The 23,361-nt window shown below is 37.0% G+C and overlaps 1 protein-coding gene across 8 annotated transcripts in view; it reads left to right on the top strand.

The window, feature by feature from the left end:
- Positions 1–2,511: 2,511 nt before the first annotated feature.
- The window catches only part of snx14 (sorting nexin 14), a 75,627-nt gene continuing 54,777 nt past the window's right edge, over positions 2,512–23,361 (top strand). For 5 of the 8 annotated variants that reach the window (XM_051875574.1, XM_051875577.1, XM_051875576.1 and 2 more), the window contains exons 1-17: positions 2,513–2,679; positions 3,074–3,215; positions 3,384–3,504; positions 10,552–10,628; positions 11,743–11,821; positions 11,917–11,960; positions 12,067–12,154; positions 12,245–12,329; positions 12,573–12,729; positions 14,306–14,381; positions 14,748–14,792; positions 14,898–14,978; positions 15,166–15,280; positions 18,984–19,139; positions 19,227–19,351; positions 19,438–19,496; positions 20,066–20,089. In XM_051875574.1, the coding sequence (XP_051731534.1) occupies positions 3,079–3,215; positions 3,384–3,504; positions 10,552–10,628; positions 11,743–11,821; positions 11,917–11,960; positions 12,067–12,154; positions 12,245–12,329; positions 12,573–12,729; positions 14,306–14,381; positions 14,748–14,792; positions 14,898–14,978; positions 15,166–15,280; positions 18,984–19,139; positions 19,227–19,351; positions 19,438–19,496; positions 20,066–20,089 (1,469 nt within the window). In that variant the 5' untranslated portion in view covers positions 2,513–2,679; positions 3,074–3,078. Of the gene's footprint in view, positions 2,680–2,833; positions 2,892–3,073; positions 3,216–3,383; positions 3,505–10,551; positions 10,629–11,742; positions 11,822–11,916; positions 11,961–12,066; positions 12,155–12,244; positions 12,330–12,572; positions 12,730–14,305; positions 14,382–14,747; positions 14,793–14,897; positions 14,979–15,165; positions 15,281–18,983; positions 19,140–19,226; positions 19,352–19,437; positions 19,497–20,065; positions 20,090–23,361 lie in introns of all 8 variants that reach the window. The other 3 variants (XM_051875573.1, XM_051875579.1, XM_051875578.1) reach the window with 3 other exon arrangements.

Here is a 23,361-nt window from a genome sequence, read left to right as displayed (position 1 = left end):
TGTTATTCACCTAATTTTCCTCTGATTTTAGGGATAAGTTATGGGTAGGGTTAGGTTTAGGGGTACGGATAGGGTTAGGACAAAATTTTCAGACAGAAATGTTGTTCCAGGATCAACAAAATGTGTTGACCCAGGGACACGTCTTACTTGGCAAAATCATGGTGACCAGGATGAAAGTCTGGTCATACTGCACATGTTGGTAATGTCTGTTTCCCTCTTGTGGATAGTTACAGTTTCATAGTTACAAGAGTCATTTTCTTGAATGGAAAGCAATTATTATCTTCTGAGGCAATACATTTTTATGAAAAAAAAAAGAAAAAGAAAGAAGAATTCAGTTCTTTTATCCCTTTCTATATGTAAGGGATAATGTATGAAGATTTGATCTGGCACATTAACCCACTGTAACAGCATTAAGACAGCAAAAATAAATACATTTTAAGATTAATATTTTAAACATACATCATGGTTGCGATGTTCTTTTTCCAGACAAAAAAAAAAAATCCATCTTCACTGGAATCTGAGAGATGTCTTATGATATAGCAAGTAAAAACATGGCATATCCTTTCATAAAATTTCAGTCCATATAGCAGCAGGGTGCTGTTGGCTCCATGGCCAGTGATGGTGCACAATGCTGGAGGACATACTAAACACTTCATTTGAAAAACGCTAACGTGACTTCATGTTTAATGTACCAGAACAACCACCAGGGAGAACCAAATTTCCCTCACAGTTGTCATAAACACAATCCACTGCCACTATCTGCAAAGGGATGACACATAATCCAAGGTGAAAGACAATATTTTTACATTAAGCACTTTTCTCACTCTCTGTCACTGGCTAAATGGCTAAACGTGGCTTAATGTTCTGAGCAACAACCTTGGAACACAGAATTTGTCACACTTTTGTGGTCATATATACACTTCAGGCAAATGTTAGATACTACAAAACATAATATTTGAAGTTTTCCCCCCTTTTGTATCCCATTAAAAGAAAAAAACTTAATGTAGTTTTAATGCAAGTCCACATTTGAATTTGGACCTTACAAATTTTTTTTCCAATTGAGAAATGCCATTGAGAAATTTTACCATTGAGAAATAACTCAAAGTAAACTTTCTCACTGGATTATGGTGTTGTTGCTTTGACAGATATATCTGCTCTTGTGTTCATGACAAGTGTGAGAGAAAATTGGTTGTCCCTGGTTGTTTACTTAGTACATTAAGATATGTAATGCTGCCTTCACGTGCTATAGGAAATTTAATAATTCCCACTTCTGAAGATGTGATTACGAGCTTATCGCATTCAAGTTTCGACATGACAGAGTGTTCATGTGCAATTTTTTGCCTTAAGAAACTCATATTTACGATAATTCCGAGAGCATGTGAAGGCAGCATCAGTCCATACTCCTTCATCTTGGATGTCAGTTTAAATTTGTATCTAATAATAATGGATCTAAAATATTGGTTGCACTTTTATTTTACAGTATGTGCACTTATGTGTACTTACAGTGTACTTACCTAAGAAAGGACTGGGTAACATAAGGTAACTACATGGGTTAAGGTTAGGTTTAAGAGTAGGTTCAGGGTTAGTATTCTTAGTTATTTCCCAGTTATTGTAATTACTATAATAAATACATAATATGTACATGGGGAACAGGACTGTAAAATAAAGTGCTACCAAAATATCTAATACCTCTGCAGAATTTAGAGAGACATCAGGCAAGGTATGCAGTATTAATTTATTTCTATGAAGGTTATGGCCTGTCCAAAGGTGCAGTTTATATCCCATTAAAGAGGATGGCCTAGAGCACTTTCCAAAAATATTGTAATTGGCATTCTTTTACATTTCAATATAACTGAATTTAAATAATTTTTACTCATTTTGCAGTATCTTTAGAGGTTTGCTGAGGCCCCCTTGTGTGGTTATTGAGAATCACTGGCCTACAGCACTTTTTACCTGTCTCAAATTTTGGTAACAGGGTTTACAAGAATTGTGATCCTCAAAAACAGCATATAGTAGGCCTACAGTGAGGTGAAAAATTCAATTTTCTGACAGATAAGCACCTCCATTAATTTGAAAATCAACAAAAATACTGAAAAATTGTGATGATTTTTTTTCATATGTAGATATAATGAATGTGGGAGTGTGACTGGAAGTGGTTCAACGAAAAAGTCTGATGAAGAGGTGGATGCTTTTATGCCTCGACCCGCATCCCGGGAACCACAGGTATATAAAGGGTGTTTTACCAGAGTCAGACTACATTACTTTATGAGTTACCACCTTATGGATTATAATCTGGTTTGTTTCAAAACTAGTCTCCTTTGTCCAGATAGGAATAAAGTCCATTACATTTTACCCCTTTCGTTTCCGAAAAATATGTACCACACTAACCCCATTAATGTATTATGATAATACAACAACATTAACGTTAGTAAGAATAGTATTGTTAAGGGAAACTGTGTTAACTCACTTTATTTTGTAAGGGTTGTCTGTCAGAGGCAGGACTTTTATTTTGAAATGGTGTTTCGGGTTGCCGCCTTCATGTTAAACCCGGTAGTGGAGCTCACGTAATGATCAGTAATCTGATCATGTGAAACGATCAGCTGGATGATCAAAACATTAATTTCAGGATGTATTAACATGTTTCTAGAGTTTATATCAGACCTGCGCATCATCTGTTAGGTGAGAGAGCTACAACATCGCACTTAAACTGCCATTTAAGAGCAAGTGTTTTCGTGTTATTTACAATGTTTACACATCTGTAGTAGGTTATTACCAGACTATCATCATCATCCACTGTTGTTTAACATCTGATATTATTGTCTTGATCTGACAGTAACAAAAATTACCATGGTATTGTTTGAGGTACCTTGGAGGATCATGTAAATACCATGGTACTGTATGTGAATACCATATTATATTTTAACTATTCGTTTTAGTGTATGTATGGTGTATAGTACTGTGGTATTACCATGTTTTGGAAATGGCACCATGATAATACTATAATTGTTTTTGAATTATACCATGTAAATATATGAATACTGTAGTCATTCAGTATATGTATTCTCTTGTTTAGATATAATGTCGGACCCTCACTCATTTCTGGGGTGTGTGAGAAGAGGTCTGCAGTTAGATGTGTTTAAGGATGTTGCTCGTCAATATCCTGTCATCTTCTGTATCTTCACCTTCATGATCTCCTCCACCATCATCCTCAACCAGTGAGTACTTGCATATTTAAGTGAGACATCCTGTACTCTGGAGAATGTTATCCCCCCCGAATTCCACTTATAATGGTTTTTGCACCAAAAATTGTGTACCAGTTTATGATTGGTGATTAACAAATGTATCCCCATACTTACAATAATGTATCTTGCCACTTTTTCCAGGTATCTCCATATTCTCTTGGTTTTCTGGTCGTTTCTGGCTGGAGTGATCACATTCTACTGCTCCCTCAGCCCGGAATACCTACTGCCAAATATTCTCATCTCAGAAAGGTCCAAGAGGAAAGTAAGTGTTAGAAACCAGACTGTTGTGTCCATCAGGATTTGAGAAGTATCTAGTCAGGAGCCAGGAGTGCAATAATGAGAGTGTTTAATAAGAGATTATTCAGTTACACAAAGTGATAAACCTGAGTGAGATAAAAAGTTGCCGAGTGGTAGCCTACTCCGGTGTTTAATGTTTCAAGCATTATGTGAACAATAAGCAACCCAATCAACCAAAATGTGATATCGAAAACAACCACAGAATATGCATGTACACACCACATCTCCCCTCTCTTAAAAATGCTTTATCACAGAAGTAGTGGTCTTCATCTTTCTGAAATGGGAGCCTCAGAGGATGAAATAGAAAAGGTAGATGTTCGCACACTGAAATTAAAGGAAATGTTATCACAACCAAAGTATTCTGGAACTTTCATTTCATGTGTGGAATTTTCATTTCATCTACCTTTTTTATTTCCTGCACCTGAACTCATTTTGGTTTTGGATATGCACACTTATTTAATATTTGTTTTTTGCAGTCTTGAAATAATACAGCCAATTATGTTGTAAGAAGAAAAAGCACAGCCAAGATCGCAGTAAATAAGTTTGTGATGATTCTTTGAGTCCAGTCCATAGAGTCAAGGCGAGAGGTGGACCGATATGGTTTTTTCTCTGTCCGATGCCGATATTTAGAATTCAGGGCAGCCGATGTCCGATATATGATGCCAATTTTCTTCCCCCCCCCCTTCATTTCATAAAATCTAAAAGTTAAGTAATAAGAAGTTATATAGAAAATTGCTTAAATGAAACATTTATTGAACACCACAAGCCTCTCCATTCAGTGCACTAAAAATAATGTATACGTTAAATATTATATACACAAAACAGGTAATCAAAAATCTAGACTGTCAAATAAACTTAGTAGTAGCCTAATTCATAGTAATAATACATGGCTTAACTTTTTAAGCACCTTCTCTAAACTATTCTGAAGCATGCTTTTTGTTTATGTTTGTTGACAGACACTTCTATACTGTTAGTCAAATGGCCATAATCTAAGTGATAACAAAAATAACAGAGTTCACCCATATTACACAACCTGCTGCTCATCACTGCATTAGACTGCACTGGCCACGAGCAATGACGTCGTGGAGGCTATGTAAGATCCACAAACACATTTAATGAGGAAAGTTAATGTGCACGTTTTAGCCAGAAGTTTCATCTGAATTGCACGTGTTTCTACTTTCACATGCAAATGACTCGTTGCACTTATGATAAGCATTGTCGGCATCAATTCTAGTAGGCTACAACGTAATTACTCTTTCAAAATGGTCTGCTATACAACGCAGGCTAGTATAATAATTTAGCCGCTGGGCTCGTTACCAGGTTTTGGTAGCCGTGCCTACCTGTAGCCTAAACTACAGTTGGTTGAAGGCTTGCACACCCCGTCCACGTGCAGGACGATCCGCGTGTACAACAGGGCATGTGTGAGTAACTTGAGCGCTTGAAAACAGCAGTCCACTAGAACACGTTTTTCCGCACTGACAGCCAGAAGAGTATACTTTAAAAAAGGATTGCGTGCTCAACTGTGCGCGAGATGCAGCGGAACGTGGAAAATGAAGTATAACGGCCTTTATGCTGGTGGAATGACAATCGTGCCTGCCTATTAATCAGCCTAATTTGCAGCACAATTGGCCGATGCTGATTAATTAAAAAATGCCAAAAATCGGCCCGATATATCGGGTGGCCGATCAATCGGTCAACCTCTAGTCAAGGCCACAGTAAGCAATTACTGGGGCAGGACTTAGGCTGTGTGTCAACCAAGGCCAGAGTATTTTTTTTCCCCAGTGCAGGAATTTTTTTCCCCTAAGGCCAGCTTATTTTTTCAATTGTTTTCAATTGACGAGGGACTGAATGTCTATTTCACGCTGAACGCTTGGCATTTTTTTCTGGATGCCAAGAGTTGAAAAATGCTAAACTTTGGGTAAAACGCAGTGCTCATCACTGTCACTTTTTACCCTGCCATCCAATCACAGTGGAGGAAGGGTGGGACAAAAACCACAGAGATCAACCGCCACATCCTACTTGTACAACGGCAACAGACGACAACAACAAGCACAACAACAGAATAATTTAAAACAAGAGCCAGAGCAAATACTTTACATTGTATCAACATTTTTATATTCAGAAACAAACTATCTGCAAAATCAGATACTAGTAAGACTTCTGTGGATATTCCGCATCATAGCAACCAAAGCACCTCAGGGAAGGGAAAGATGAGTGCATGTAACTCACCTTGTCCAAGGTGCAGTATGAACTTGGGAGTGAGCAGAACCTGAGGAAGAACTCACCCTTACAAACTAAAAAAACTTTGCCTCTAGTAGAACAGCAGTGAAAATTCCCTGTATATGGGTCTATGACAGAAGGGATCAATTTGCCAATACACTGATATCAATCTACAGTCACTGTCCACATGGAGCTATTGGAGGGGAATTGGCCCTTAAATATGACCCCCCCCCCCCCTCTCCCCCCCAAACAGGCCTTGGACAGCATTCCTTTCTCCACATCCGTATTTTGGTGGGTATTTTCGATTGCACTCGCAGGGGCCTTTGACAAGCAGGGGTCTCCCTAAATGCTGTAAGGCTATGCAGCTGCGTAAGCTGACCTGCTTGTCTCTCACATAGGGTTCAAGTCACCACTGACACTAGAGCTTTTGTTGGATCATGGCTTAGGCCTGCTAGCCATATCCCAACAAGTGGTCCCTTGTTACCCTGCTCATCGGAGTCAGAGTCATTACCATCCCAGAGTACTTAATGTATGCTGACATCAGCCTCTCTGTGTAGTCCGCCACATCTTCCCTGGCCTTCTACTTAACAGAATTTACCTTGGACCAATCAGTTTTACTTTCGATACAGTCTTTCAGTGACCGTGAGATCACTTACTAGACATCTCCAACTGCCAGATGGTCCCTTCATGGTCAATGAGCGAATGGATGTAGCATCTCTCCAAGACAACCCATAGACTCTTATGTAACTTTCCCTTTTGCCTGGTGTCACTGTGGCTCAGTGAATAGCAATAAGGCCTCTGGTTTGAGTCCTGGCTGAGTAAGGAGGCCTTACTGTGTGGAGTTTACATGTTATCCTGTGTTAACTTGGGTTTCCTCCAAGTGCTCCAGGTTCTCCCAAAATCCAAAGACACACAGCAGTGAGTGCTAACACTCTAGTGGACTGGCCATCTGTCCAGGGTATTTCCCTTCCTTCAGGCCGAGACATCTCCTGCATCCCAGTGAACCTACATAGGACAAGCGGTTCAGAGGATAAATGGATGCTCTTTTGTTTGTGGAATTTTTTTTACCAGGATCACCTTCTGTGTTAGTTCATATATTGCATGAGATGGGTCTTGTAATTAGTTGTAATAGATCTTAGTTTCCTCTCCATCCTGACACTTTTTAGTACTGCTACTCACAGTGAGGGGGTGCAGTTGAGTGCGTCCACTCACTGCTGGGCTATAAGGCCTCCAGATGATTTCAGGCAGGAAGGCGAAAGCATCCTTGTCATCTTCCTGATCAGAGTCAGAGTCTGTATCTGAGTCAGCCTTAGACTGCACAAATTTCAAAACGTAACACTGATTGCCCCTTGACTAATCGTTAGTTGGTCATACTAGCACTTAAGACACAGTCTTAACATATTGGCTATGTTTATGCAACTGGCAGCTGGATACAGAGAGGAAACTGGGGGAGCTAACTGAGCTCACTCATAGATGTTGTCCCTTGAGAGTCTGCTTATTTTAAGATTTTACCTGTTGTCTCTGTAGATTCTGCATCTTTTTACGGCACAAGTGTAAGATTTGCACTGCAACATTAAAGCAGAGAGACTACTCACCCGCCTCCAGATCTTCACAATAACAACTGAGTATATTTAACAAAGTAAAATTCCCTCTCTTCCCTAACTCCCATGCAAATCCAAAAACAGGAGAAAAACTGAAATACTCCCTACAGAATTTTCCACAACTTATAGACTACTTTAACAAAAGCAGAAACAAACAATGTAGAAACTGCAGCATTTTGAGGCAGGAATTTGTTTGTCTGCAGTCTCCACTGTCTTCTATGTGCACCATGTGCCCTCGTAAATCAAATTGGGAACAGTAATTACTGTAATTATCTGAGCTGTGAGGCAATTGAAAGGAAGATAGTACAGGTAATTGCAGCAGAAATCCTAAAACACACCATCTAGACGCAAACACAACAAATAAATAAATAAAACTACATAAATATATGTCCTTGGACTTAAAAATTGTTAACTCCTTTTTTTTTTTCTGCTTTCAGCTCTTTCAGTTTATCATTAAGCCTCTTAATATGCCGCTTACATTGGGACTTTTTAGTCTCATCCTGGTCTTTGTTTTCTTTATCTGTGTGTCTACGACACTTCAACCAAACTATAAGTCTACCTTTGTTTTTGTTTTTTTGCAATCAATCAGCCAACCATAATTTTCTGTTTTCATGTAGGTCTTGAATATGCAAAATTCACTTTTACATGGTATTTGAACATAAATGTATGCTGGCAGTGTGTGTACACAACCACCCTATAATGATAAAAATCCACACACTCCTTCTTTTAATCCCCATAAATCAAAGGCAGTGTCTCAGAACAAGCCGTTTGCAGATTTGTGACGTCACTTTGTACAGGTCCCGCCCATGACTGTTGACGGACACTGCTATATTAGCATAGTTTCCACCCTGAGCGAGTTGTACACAGTCCGCCATTGTCTCTACGCCGGAGAAGCTGTAGCGACAAGAATGTCACAAGTGTGTTTTGGTGTTGGATGTAAGAGTGAACTTAACAGTCTTCATTTACTCCAGATATCTGAGCCACTGAAGATACAGTGGATTAGTTTTATTTTTGAAGGTAATGCGCCACAGATCTAATATACACATGCAATTTCTGTCCCTGCTGTTTATGTTCGCAGACATAAACGACTGTGTTTATGTAAACTTTGTGTGATTTTGACACACAAAGTGTATTTGACAGTTTAAGCACAATAAAACGTGAAAGAGAAGCTACTTTAATAAACGCATGCAGACGAAAAACTTTCATGATGAAGAAGAACTGCAATGTCCCTGGTTGTGATCGCGATATAGATGATAATCTAAACCAAGCAGATGTCTTATTAGTATTTAGCAGAGTATCCGATGCATTCAGGAGCTGTGAATGAAGGAAGCCCTATTCTGGATAGGGGGCGGGGAGCAGAAGCTCATTTGCATTTAAAGACACATGCACGAAAACATGCTTTTGCATTTTGAGCTGAAATTTCACAGACACATTCTGGGGACACCTGAGACTTATATTATATCTTGTAAAAAGGGGCATAATAAGTCCATAAGATCCCCATGTCACACGTGAACCCACATTGATATGATCTCAGCTTATCCTTGATCTTATCCATAACCATAAAATCTATAATTTGGCTACCGTACAACTTTTTTTTTTATCTCTTCTACAGAAAGCTCAGACTCAAGATTACCTTCAGCCACTTCGTTCTCCTTATTAAGACACTACACACTTATTTTGATATGGACAGGAGTAGTGACACAACTTACATTTCTGTAGCTAGACTGTATCCATAGTTTCGTTTAGCTGGCTCAGTCTTGGAATACTTCAGAGATTTCACATGCTCAATGTCATTCTGTACTGTGTAATGGAAAATCTTCTGTACTATAATGGAAAACTACATGAGTGATGCTCTGTGGCATGACAGGACTTGGCCTTGGAAGTCGTTGCTGGGCTCTGCCAACAGATCCCGAGTATAATAAATAGTGATAAATAAGCAAAATGATACTGGTAGAACATCAGCACATTTGGGAGGCCTCTCAGCCACTCAGATTCGAGGACCGGAACTATATATTGGCTATATTGTGGACCGATATATTGGCCTGGGCAATACTTGACCATTTGGATAAGTGTTACCTCTGCCTTATGTAAGTTTCAAAACCTTCTTTTATTTTGTGAAATTGGAGTATATATTGGGTAAAATAAGTGTTTGTCATTTCATCAGTATTGTGTACAATGCTGGTCTGCATTATGTATAAATTATTGTTATGGTTTCCTGATTGGTCTAGGGGAGGAATGCAACAGCAAAATGGATGGTGGTGAATAAGTGTCAACAGCAGAGAAAACACCCCGTCTCCAGCCCCAGAATTGGCTAACAACAATAATCCAAACAGCCACAGTATATTTCACAAAAGAGAGTAGTTATTATTTACAAAATCAAACTAAAGAAAAAAGAGGGGTATCAGATTCAGAAGGGGCTATTGCCAAAACAACAACCATAACCAGAATAACTCCTCATTAACCAACTAACTATACTGAAAAGAAAAAACAAAATACAGCAAAATAACTCCTTAACTAACATAACCAGGAAAAAAGGTTAATTCAAAATAAAATGAAAATAGCACCCACCTTCCTACTAATCCCACACAGAAATCAATAAATCACAAACTAGTAGACTTAAACCAAAACATAATAGCTGAATCAAAACATTTAATAAACAAACTCAACTCAACTTAACACTCACTTCTCCCTTTTAAGTCTCAATCATAGAGTGTAATCAGTGAGACAAAGACAAAAAAAAAAACTCTAATTCAGTAAGTTTGACACAAATGAGGTAAAGATACACAGAGTCACCAAACTATTTGCTTTAACACAATATCAAGTTTGGGTTGAGGATGGGATCCTCAGCTGCTGCACACAATCAAGCCACCACTAACACTTCTCCCATCCCATCATCCAACCACAACAGGACACTGATTATTGAAGTCATGTGGTGATACTTGTTTTGCAGGGAAAGAGAGAAATAGAGAGAGACACAAACAAAGCATAGCTTGAGCACAACAACAAACCCCTTATGGCCCTGGATGTAACAATTATAAGCACTATATTGAAAGCCATTCTCTCTAGATATCAGCCAAAAACCTTGATTGACCACTAATTAAAAGTAATGTAAGCACTTGGTAATATTGTACTACCTCACTTGTCGCTGGAGACTTTTTTAATGTCTGTACTGTATATTTGTGTATCTACAGCCACAGGAACAGCAGGAATTATTCCCTCTGGGTCACAGTTGTGCAGTATGTGGGAAAAAACAGTGCAACCGCCACAGGTATGATCTCAAATCTCACACAATCTTTGATCAACTTGTACTGGGCATATTTCAGCCCAAAATCAAAAGAAAGAAATAAGAAATTATGTCAATTATGTCTGTAAAAAGGTTCTATTCAGCTTGGGTTTCAAACCAAAATGCAAGAAAAATTATTCTGGCTTGGGAAAGACAAACAAAACAGTATTCAGCAAAACATTTCAACAGTAGAATTTGATAGCAAAAATTAAAGGGCAGTGTAACAACTGTTCATAGTGTGGGGAAGAAGGAGATGGGAACCTATGGAAGCTTGTTCCGCCATGAAATAAAAAATAAAAAAGGTAATTGTGACTTTTTATCTCACAATTCTGACTTTTTAAAAAAAAAAAAAGTTATAAAGTCAGAATTGCTTGATATAAAGTTAGAATTGCGTGATATAAAGTCAGAATTGTGAGTTATAAAATCAGAATTGTGAGATATAGACGATATAGACTTGAAATTGCATTATGATTCTCAATTGTGAGGGAAAAAAAAAAATTCTTTTTCTCAGAATTGCATTTATATAAACTCGCAATTCTAACTTTATAAGACGCAAATGTCAAGTTTATATCATGCAATTCTAACTTTATAACTCAACTGTGAGTTTATCTCACAATTCTGAGAAAAAAAATCAGAATTGTGTGATATATAATATTATAATTGTGAGTTATAAAGTCAGAATTGTGAGATATAGACTTAAAATTGCAGGTTATAATGTCCAGTTGTGAGGGAAAAAAGACTGACGTTTTTTTCTCAGAATTGCGAGAAAAAAGAAAAAACAATTTTAAAAATCGCAGTTACCTTTTTTTTTTACTTGAACGCACCTGACGCCGTAAACACGACTTCCCAGCTCGTAAATACAAACTTCCCAGGAGGTTTTGAATGCAGCATAAGTCCTTGCGGGGCTCCTCCGTGGGACTCGAGACCGGTGTGCTGCGCAGGTGTCACTCATTAGCACTCCAGCCTCGCTCTGTTCCCACGGCTCTCGGCCCCACCGTGCTTGCCACAGACAACATCAATTCTTTTGCTTTTGAAACTTTTTTGATTGAATAATGAAATGTCAATGTAACTATAAAGGATTTGTGTTTTTATTCCAAAGACCGACGCTTCTGCTGGAGAACTATCAGCCATGGCTGGACTTAAAGGTGCCGTCTAAAGTGGATGCCAGTATTTCAGAGGTAGAGCCATAATTCCAGTCATGAGTAAAATGATATATTATATAAGCAAATTCAAATTCATAGAACTAATAAATCTTCACTTGACTGATCTTCAGGTTTTGGAGTTAGTTCTTGAGAACTTTGTGTACCCGTGGTACAGGTATGGCTGCTTTAAATGCAAAAGTTGCTTTTTTCTCAATGTTTTAGCAGGGAAAATTAAAGCAAAATTCAACATAACTTTTTTTTCTTTTATGATTTGCTATCAGAGATATTACAGATGATGAGGCGTGTGTGGATGAACTGAGACAAACAATCCGTTTCTTTGCTGCAGTTCTGGCTCACCGTGCACAAAGAGTACATACACCTTTACACAATCTATTGAGACAGACATCACAATTTACATACATCTGTGAAGTGGCATACTGACTAAAAATGGTCTTGTAGGTGGATGTGCCCTCGGTTGTGATGGACAAAATGATGAAAGCAGCTATGAAGCACATTGAGATCATGGCAAAAGCACAACAGAAAGGTGCGTCCTGTGGTGAAATAATTGAATATTATAGGAGCTTATGTCTAGAATTAAAGTTAAATAAATTAAAAAACTATCAAAAAAGTGGTTCTTTGAATTTCCATCCCCATTATAACATATAGAGCATCTCTGTTGTAAACTTAAGAGTGTAAAGGACATTTTGCATTTTGGCACCATCATTATAATTAGCTATGTTATTATTATTTTTTTTTTTCATTTTGTTTCAATTGTTTGCGTGAACAGTGAAGAATACCGAGAGCCTCCAGCAGGCAGCGTTAGTTGAGTACGGTGCCGATCTGCACGTGGCCCTGCGGAGCCGCAAAGATGAGCTGCTGTACTTGAGGAAACTCACAGAACTGCTGTTTCCTTATGTCATGCCCCCTAGAGCTACAGACTGCAGGTACACCTCACACATTCACACAAAGTACACTACCATTAAAAAGTTTGGGTCTGTAAGATTTTTCAAATGTTTTTGAAAAAAGTCTCTTATGCTTATCAAGGCTGCATTTAATCAAAAATTCTGTAAAAATATTACTACAATTTTAAATAACTGTTTTTCTGTTCAAATATATTTTAAAATGCAATATATTTCAATGATGACAAAGCTGAATTTTCAGCATCATTCCTCCGGTCTTCAGTGTCACATGATCCTTCAGAAATCATTCTAATATTCTGATTTGAAGAAAAAATTCTTCTTATTATCAATGCTGAAAACTGTGATAATTGATTTTCCAAGATTCATTGATGAATAGAAAGTTTAAAAAAGTTTAGTTACTGTCACTTTTGATCAATATAATGTGTCCTTGGTCAATAAAAGAAAGTCCCCCTGTAGTTAATAATTTTATTCCTTTTAAACTCATCTTTGATCACCAAACTGACATTTTTTTTTTTTCCTGTGAAAAAAAATTCTTTGTGTCTTAAAATAGTTTGAATGTAACTGTACACCCTTGCTTCATTTAATATACACGGATCTATGAATATGCTAATTAGCCCCGCCTCCACTCATTCGCACGAGTTCAGAGATCTTACTGAGGTAAATGCTGCACAATGGTATGGCTTTACAAGTCAGACACATAATGGTCATTAATGTGCCATCTCAGTCTGCCTACTAAAAATCAGTATCCTTAGAAACGCTTTGAACAACTCATACAGTTGTAGAAAGGCATATAGTTCATCATAACTTCGTAATATACATCATACATCCGCTATATTGCTAAATCTACCCGATTTTTCATATCAACAGAAAAATATACCGGGATAACCTGGCTTCTTAAGACTCCCCTGCTTCAGAGTGGTCACAGTTAATGATATGCTAAAGCCCGCCGTCACGTTGTCGTGATTGGTCACAAAGTAGTTTGTGACGTAAGAAACGCCAGCGAGCGGGTTTGAAACTGCCTTTAGATCACTGCAGTTTTAAAGATAAAATATTCAGCAATGGTGTTGATTTATGAATTTGCACATGGTTTGTCTTAAAGCTTATTAAAAACACCACATAGACATATAGACAACATTAAAAACTTGATCTTTACCACAAGGGGAATTTAAGAAATCTTATGGCACTTTTCCACTGCGTGGTACAACTCGGCTCGGCTGGGTTCGGTTTGGAACAGCTCGCTTTACTTTCGGTTTGCAGTTTAGTACCGCTTCAAAGTGGGTGGGATTATAGACTGATATAGTTGCGCCACCTTTACTGCCGTGGATCCGCTCCTCGGCTACTAACGAGTCTGTACCGAGCCGTACCGAACTGTACCATGCAGTAAAAAAGCGCCTTTACTGACCCTAAACTTTTGAACTTCATTGTATACAAAGACACGACCATTTATAGTGATTTGAGAACCATCTTAAACATCTGTACTGATTTTACCCATAATATATGACTGTTTAAAGTATCTAGGCATGAATTACTTCATGAAAGTTTTATGAGGATCAGTTGGTTTCTCTGCTATACTCATTTAAGCTCTGTGGTTTATTCTCAGATCTTTGGCCCTGCTGATTCGAGAAGTCATGACAGGTTCTGTTTTTCTGCCAATAATGGACTTTGTGGCTGATCCTGTGAGTGAAACATGTTACCTTAAATGAGGACATTAAACCATAGATATTTTATCTTTGTCTTTTAATAATAATAATAATAATACATTTTATTTAAAAGTGCCTTTCAAAACATTCAAGGACACCGTACAGTTGAATGATAGTCATAAAACAAATCAAGACACAATAAGACACAATACAACAAAACAACAGCTATTAAACCTAAGATATTTTTGCGCATTAAGTTGGCTACAGTTGTCTGAATTTTGCTTGTATATTTTATGCAATAGCTGCATTTGATACAACATATATATGTAAATAAATGTTGTTTTTCTGTGTGTGAATCTTAGAGTTGTTAATCCAATTTATAAATCACCTTTTCCCCCCTAGGACACAGTAAATCACATGGTGCTCATCTTCATTGATGATTCTCCAGTGAGTGATTCAACCAAATCAATAAAAGAATGTTCAGTCAGCCTTTACTGTCAAGTGTGTTTTAATCATTTTGTTTTCTCTATTTTTATGTCATTTTGCTGCTAGCCTGAGCCAATCACTGACCCTCCATCTGCACTGGTGCCCTTCTTGGAGAAGTTTGCAGATACACGCAACAAGAAATCATCGGTAGGTACAACTTCGTCACCTTAACATGACGCTTTCAGGCTTATCAGGACGTCTAAAGAAAAGGGATGTAGTGATAAGGTTGATGAATTCCACACTACCAGTATCATTTTAGTGTTTTTTGAGTCCTTGGGTTTAGTAAATATCTTAAAACCTTACAGGTTGCTTCTTTTGTTTGTTATTCTGCCAGGTTTTGAAGTTGGATTTGAAGGAGATTAGAGAGCAGCAGGATTTGTTGTTCCGTTTCATGAGTTTCCTGAAGGAGGAAGGAGCGGTACATGTCCTGCAGTTCTGCCTGACTGTGGGTGAGGACATGCATTTCACTTCTAATATGCATACAATTCATGACTGTTTCATTTGTAACTAAAAGTGCTGCCTTTTATATTCAGGTCTGGTTGGGTTAAAAAAAAATGCTGTCTGGTTAGACTCAGGTCTAATTTTATCGGATCTGTCTCAAGTTTTTTCTTTTTAAAAACTTACTGTATGCACATTGGGTTCGGGTAAGAAGAAGGGCTGAGCAATACACTGAATATTAGTGATATTATCAGGGTTTCTTTGCTGACGATAGAAAGTGAAAGTGATGTGACGTGACGTGTTGCCAAGTATGGTCTCCCATACTCGGAATTTGTGCTCTGCGTTTCACCCATTCAAGTGGAGACACAGCAGCGAGTATTGAACACACACACACACTCGGAGCAGTGGGCAGCCAGTGTGGCGCCTGGGGAGCGATATAAAATAAGGGAATATCATCTATATTGTAATAATTTAAAAAATTCAGGGAAAAGTTCACCCAAAAATGAAAATTCTGTCATTAATTATTCACCCTTATGTGGTTCTAAACCCGTTAGACTTTCGTTCATCTTCGGAACACAAATGCAGATCTTTTTGATGAAATCTGAGAGCTTTCTGTCCCTCCATGGACAGCTACGCAATGGAAACTTTGACGCTTCAAAAAGTTCATAAACTGTAAAACTAATCCATATGAATCGAGTGGTTTAGTTCAAATTTTCTGAAGAGACTCGATCACTTTATATGATGAACAGATTGAATTTAGGCTTTTATTCACATATAAACATTGATCAGCGAACACTCGAGAGAACACACTTCTTCCGGAAGCTCAAACGTGCTGCGTAACGCATGAGAATGAACCTCATTGGTTCTTGCACGTCAAGTGAACACGCTTGAGCTTCCGTTTACCACAACTGATGTGTGAGGTGATGAATGTTTGTATGTAAATATAATACTAAATTCAGTCTGCTCATCATATAAAGTGATCGTGTTCAGAAAATTTGGACTAAACCATTCAATTCATATGGATTAGTTTTACGATCTTTTTATGAACTTTTTGAAACATCAAAGTTTCAGTTACATAGCTATCTATGGAGGGACAGGAAGTTCTCAGATTTCATCAGAAAGATCTTCATTTGTGTTCTGAAGATGAATGAAAGTTTTACGGGTTTGGAACGACATGAGGGTAAGTAATTAATGACAGAATTTTCATTTTTGGGTGAACTATCCCTTTAAATATACAGCAAACCAATTACACTCCCCTTTTTGTCTTATGACTATGACCGCTGATAGGCGGCTGCTTTCAAATGCTTTGATGTTATTTCAAATGTTATTTGATAAATGGCAATATACTGTATGTGTGAGTGCTCTGTGAAGGGCATCAAAGGTTTACTGTACAATGAGTTTTTGGATGACATATTTTTGAGCCAACCTGGAAAGATCGCATTACTGTGGTTCCCTCGACAGAAACCCAAAAGGAATTTTCCACTTTGTTTTATGATTATTGCAGAAAATAAACTCTGTGACTAACAAAAGTTTGATTCTTACACGTTTTGTTTATCATGATAATCTTCACAAATGTATTTTGAAGCATAAATACAATCACTAGATGTAAAAAGCTAAATGTAGGCTATAAACAAACTACACCACTGTCACATGACATCAACGTCACCGTCTCATTCTAGTGTTTAATGCTGAGGACTCTAGCCTACAAGCCTCCGAAGGACTGGACTAGGACTAGGAAGGGCACAGCCTCACTAGGATGCAGCCTTAAAATAGAGAATAGAGTCTTCTGCCACATACGTACCAGCTGTACTCTTGGCAGTTTATTTTAAGCTCAACTTTTTGTCCCAGCCAAAGGCGACGTGAGGCGAGACTGCAATCGGTTTTTGATGCTGCTAGCTCTCTGATGCCTGTTTGGTACTATGCATCTTCTTGCCCGTGTCTGGCAGTTGTCCTAGCAGTGTTATCAGCAGGACATTTGTTTATGTTAGTCCACCAAGTTCCATTGAAAATGTTGCAAACCTTTCTCTGTGGTTGCAGCCAGAGTTGGTCCTCACCATAAAACCGTGCCCTGGAATGCCCTAGTGAATGCTTCCCACTACATATGCTGCTTTAATTCAAATTTGAGCATTTTAAATTTGTTATTGACCACAAAAGTGATTTATTCTTTAACAATGTTATAAGTATATTAGGGCTATCAAATGATTAATCGCATCCAAAATAAAAGTTTGTGTTTAAATAATATATATGTGTGTACTCTGTATAATTATTATGTATATATAAATACACTCACATGCATATACTGTATATATTTATATATAATTTTATATAATATAAATATTTTATATATAAATATAACAAATATTTCTTACATATATACATGCATGTGTGTGTATTAATATGGGTCATTGACGAATAAGGTTTTTAAAAGTGTAAAAAAACATAATGGAGATATAATTAATTTTAAAGTTTTATTAAGTGTTAACGATGAGATTATGTGGTTTTTATAATCAATTAACACTGCTTTTGTCATTTTTTACAAGATGGACAAAATTTTTCACCAAAAAGTCATTCGGTTGAACCAAAATTTCGGTTTTACCAAATGACACTTTTGGTTATACCGAATGACGATATTTTCAAAAAAATATCTAGCTAGCTAGTTAGTTAGCTTGCTATCTGTCTAGCAAAAGAACAATCAAACATTTTATATTTAGTACAAGTTTTTAAAATATTACAACATTTTCCATGTTTTATAGCGGTTGTACCGAATGACCTGACGTTTCAGGACATGTGTATTAGCAAGTTAAGACATGAATGTTTCAAATAGTTAAAAGAGAGTTAGTTACTTTGCTTCACGACGATGTGTTCCTTTGCAGGTGTCTGAATGATGTCACATCCTGTCACATGATACTGACCGCATGACTTGATCCAAAATGGTCCCTTTATATTGGTTACTCCGAATGACATCAATGAAATTCCTTTTTCCAGACATTATTTCTCATAACAAAGCAACGACTTCTGCACATAATTTTAATACCATTTTGCACTATGTTGATATATGATGTTATAAAATCATGCCAGAATAAAAAATATATTCACTTATTACATTTTAAGATATATTAATCACAAATTAAGTGGCTGTATTGGCCTTTGGACGGTTACACCAAATTACTTTTGACACTTTAAAATCTTTAAAATACCTTTATATGTAGCAAAATATAATTAAAACCTTTTGGATTCGAATAAAAATAAATTATTGTATATATTTTTTATTTTTTAAAAGAGATCTAGGTGTACTACCTTACATACTTTGGATGTCATATCTTTGTTTTTTATTATTATTAAGGCCTTTGGACAAAAAAAGACATGTCACGTCATTGACCCATATATACATGATAATTATACAGAGTACACACATTATTTAAACACAAACTTTTATTTTGGATGCGATTAATCGTTTGACAGCACTAAAGTATATACAACATAGTTATAAGATCAGCGTAGTTGCTTTGGCAGGATTTTGTTCAGCGCATCGGAAAATGAATAACTTTGAATAGATACCTTGGTTTACAAAATTGTTCACACGTATTGTGAAAAGTAAACAGCAATTGTTCAAAAGTTCATAATGTTAACCTGTACAATGTTTAATGTTAAAAATGAATGTAAATGAACGTAAATGTGAATGAAAATTCTTTCATTTGTGTTTTTTGTATTTAGAGGAGTTTAATGACCGGATCCTGTGTCCTGATCTGAGTGACACTGAGATGCAGCGTTTGCATGAGGAGGTGCAGAAGATCTATGAGACGTACTGTCTGGAGGAGAGCATCGACAAGATCAGCTTTGACCCCTTCATCATAGATGAGATCCACAACAGTCAGTCTCATTATAGCTTTCTGTGCAGCAGCTGTGTTGTGTGCCATTGTCTCTCATTGTTCTCTCCGTCTCTGTCATTTCCTGTAGTCGCTCAGGGGCCGTATACAGGCGTGGTGAAGCTCCAGACCATGCGATGTCTATTTGAGGCCTATGAACATGTGTTGTCTCTGCTGGAGAAAGTGTTCACCCCCATGTTCTGCCACAGTGATGAGGTAACCTCCTAGGATTGCTTTTTCAGAGCTGCTGAAGATATTGTGTTTAAACTCTTCATCATGCGTCTGTCTCTGTTTATCCTCAGTATTTTCGACATCTGCTCTGGGGTGCTGAGTCTCCTGCTAGAAATTCAAAGCTAAACAGGTGAGTTTTCTTCTAATTGTATGTGTGTGTTTCTACATTTACACAGCAGCAGAACATAGTTGGGATTGCAAAAAATAGTTCTGTTCATACATAGTTTAAATATGAAAAGACTGACTACTGATTTGAAAGCACAGAAGTGAAGACAGCCATAAATATTAGTATTATAATTTTACTGTTGTTCTAAATAATATTAAATTATATATATTTTTATTTTACAGTACAATAGCATAATTACTATAGTAATATTTTTTTCTTTAATTTTTGTTTTAATAAAACAGAAATATTTAAATAATAATAATTATTATTATATTATCATGAATATTATCATTTAGAATTAGTTTCCATAAAACTAAAAAAAAAAAAAATAAATAGGCATTTTCATTACTATTTACAATCGGTTAAGTGGCACCTTTCTTTGCTGTATATTCTGTGTGAGAGAGAAAGCTCATACAACATGAACATGCTTCATTATCAAAGAGTGAGTATTATTCACTTCATATAGACTTGTACATGTGTAGCAGTGAGAGACATGTAGGGCAGATGGTAATCCCTTTTGCCTGTTATTCCAGGAATTTGAGTTTGGATGATTTAAGGTAAGTGTATTTGTTGAGGTTCAAGTGGCTGTTGTCCAGTGCTCTCACTGCATGCCATATAAAGCTGCCTGAAAGCCATAAGACGCAACTCAATGTCATAAAGAGCATTTAGACTGTTTGATAGGAGGGGCAATATATCAGATATTTACAAGATATTACAATATTGTTTTGGTGGCAGTATGAATATAGTGAATATCATGATGATTTTAACATATTTTTAACTTGATATGTACTGAAAATATTAAACCTTTTAAACCTTTTTATAACAAATCATTGTCAAAATAGTATAGTGGGGTCAGAGTCTTAGACCAAAACTTAAAAATATTTGATTTTTAAGGGATAGTTAACCTAAAAATGAAAATTCTGTCATCATTTACTCACCCACAAAGTTGTTCCAAACCTGTATGAATTTCTTTCTTGTGCTGAACACAAAAAAATATATATTGTGAAGAATGTCATTGACTTCCATAGTATGTTTTCCCATTCTATGGAAGTCAATGAGGCCCATCAGCTGTTTGGTTACCCATATTCTTCAATATATCTTCTTTTGTGTTCAGCAGAAGAAAGAAATTTGTACAGGTTTGGAACAACTTGAGGGTGAGTAAATGATGACAGAATTTTCAGTTTTGGGTGAACTGTCCCTTTAGTATGTCTCTTCTTGTTTTACTACAAGCATCAATCAAGCTGACATGAACTTAAACCTCTGGTATGATCTGTGAATGTCTGGTGTGATTCAGTGGAAACAAGAAACAATGTACAATGTCCAAATCCTAAAACTGATTATTTCAATGCTTAAATTAATAAAATACCAGACTTCCCATGTGATCTCAGACTTTTGGTCCCCACTATATGAAATATTATCAAATGACTGAAAAATGTATAGTTTTTTCCCCTCAGTTATATTGCCCAGCCCTATTCTATATTTGAATATATTATAGTTGAAAACTTCAGAGTTCAGCCTTTTTCATTTGGTTCCTTTGTTGTCACATCAGAAGGATTCTAGGAGATGGTTTTTACATTTTTCTTCAGCCGGATGTCAGACTACATGCAGGTTTGGCAGTGTGAAAAGTTTGCTGTTGAGTCAGCTGCCCATTTCTTAACTCAAAACGCAACAAAAATGGTTTTGAATATCACAACAATCATCTGATTTTGCTTTGAACACTGAACACATCGAACACTGGCTGATCAACTAAGCGACTGCCTATGAATTTTCCCACTGATCCCATTACGTTTTGAAATGGCCTGTTTGGGCATCGAATTAATGTGGAACAGGAGCACACCATTAACATAAACAATCACTGTGGAAGACAGTCGCCATCTTGCTGTAGCTTTATAGTGCCTCATACAATAAAAATTGTCTAAAAGCAGCTTCACAGTTATAAACCGTAAAATAAAATTGTTAATGTTGCAATATTCATTATTTATAAAATGACTTATATTTCAGCTGCAAATGGCTCTACAGAAGATAGTAGTGTCATTATTCAGCTCAGCTTAGTTTTGTGTGGATTCCATTCAGTTTAATAACAGAATGGAATCCACTCTCCGAAGGGGACAAGATCAGCAACAACAGTTGCTAATTGTGATAAATTGAGTTGTTTCGAGTCGGCTAGTGTGGTGACGGCTTTTATGATAAGATGGTGACGTGCCATGATGTGACATGTAGCCAAGTATGGTGTCCCATACTCGTAATTTGTGCTCTGCTTTTATCCCATCCAAGTGAACAAACACACACACCGTGAACACACACTGCAGTGCCCGAAGAGCAGTTGGGGGTTCGGTGCCTTGCTCAAGGGCCTCACCTCAGTCGTGGTATTGAGGGTGGACAGAGCTGTACATTCACTCCCCCCTTGACAATTCCTGCCGGCACTGAGACTCAAACCCACAAGTCGAGGAGCTGTTTATATTCACTCCCTGACTAGTCTGTGTAACCAGACCTTTGATTTCCTGTTGCGGTATAAAGTCTGAATAATATAACAACTCATTCTGGCTGAGAACAGTTCAGAAAACACTAGCAGAAATGCATGCAGACTTACTGTGAGAAGAAATACTGTCTGTCCAAAAGATGAAAATACAGATTATTACACAGAATTAAAACAAAATGTAACATAAAGTCCTTGATAATGCCTACAGTAGTTTGCATGCTTCTATGAACCTCAATTAAAAATTAAATTAAATTAAAGTTTTGATTCCGACCTCACATACTTTGGCAAATCCAGCACCTACTTCTTTCTCACAAGCTGTTATATCGTCCACAGAGTTTTGTTCTCTGGCGTACTGATAGTCTGACTCATGGATATTATGTTGTAGTTGGGCAATCTGATTGGATCTTACAAGTGTTTTTCAAATTTTTTTTTTTTTTGAAACTTTCTTTTTATTTTTATCTTTTAGAGAGAGAAAAAAAGGAAAAAATAAAAGAAAAACAAACAACAAAAACAACAACATACAATCACATCTAAACAACAGAACGGCCATTTGGTCACCCAAACATTCTTTCATAAACATATTGATGGAAGTACATCTCAGATGATACAGCAGACAATAATCATGTTAAAGAGTCATAAACACAATCCATTTTTCCCAATACTGTAAGTATTTATCCATCCGTAAGTTTAATGCGAATGTCATCCTCTCCATATTTTGGATACTGGTCACAATGTCCAGCCAGTCAGTCTTTGTCTGAGGTTCTAATTGTAGCCACTTTCTTGTTACAGCTTTCTTGCTGGCTGCTAATAATATCTTTAAAAGATATTTATCTTTCTTCATCAAATGAGCTGCTAAATTGCCCAGATAAATTGTGGAAAAAGAACAATCAATTCCCTCACCGAAAATGATATGTATTACTTGTATTACCTCCTGCCAATATAACTGAATGGCTGGGCAGCTCCAGAATTCATGAAAATGATCCGCCAATTGTTCCCCACATTTCTAATAATATTTCGCCAGCAGAATTCTCTCCACATACCCGAGCTGGTAGAGGTAGCCTGTACAGAACAAATATTTAGCCAGTCTTCCTCTGAGATGCCTAGACTGGATTCTTTCTCCCATTTCAATCTAACTTTATTTGTTGATTGTTTCTTAATGGACTGAATAGCTAGATACAGTTTTGAGACAAGTGTTTTTCAGTTTTGTGTGCAATAGGAGTTAGGTGGTCAGCGAATGGACTGTGGGTGTGCCATCTGATCCTGAAACTACCTGCTGACTTTGCATGGCTACATGCACCAGATACTTTTTTATTTTTTTATATTTATGTAAATGAACTAGTAATTAATGTC

Source organism: Ctenopharyngodon idella, chromosome 20 (assembly GCF_019924925.1).
Source record: "Ctenopharyngodon idella isolate HZGC_01 chromosome 20, HZGC01, whole genome shotgun sequence".
NCBI classification, from domain to species: Eukaryota; Metazoa; Chordata; class Actinopteri; order Cypriniformes; family Xenocyprididae; genus Ctenopharyngodon; species Ctenopharyngodon idella.
The sequence above is the reverse complement of the archived record's forward strand: the minus strand, read 5'-3'. Positions and strand labels throughout refer to the sequence as shown.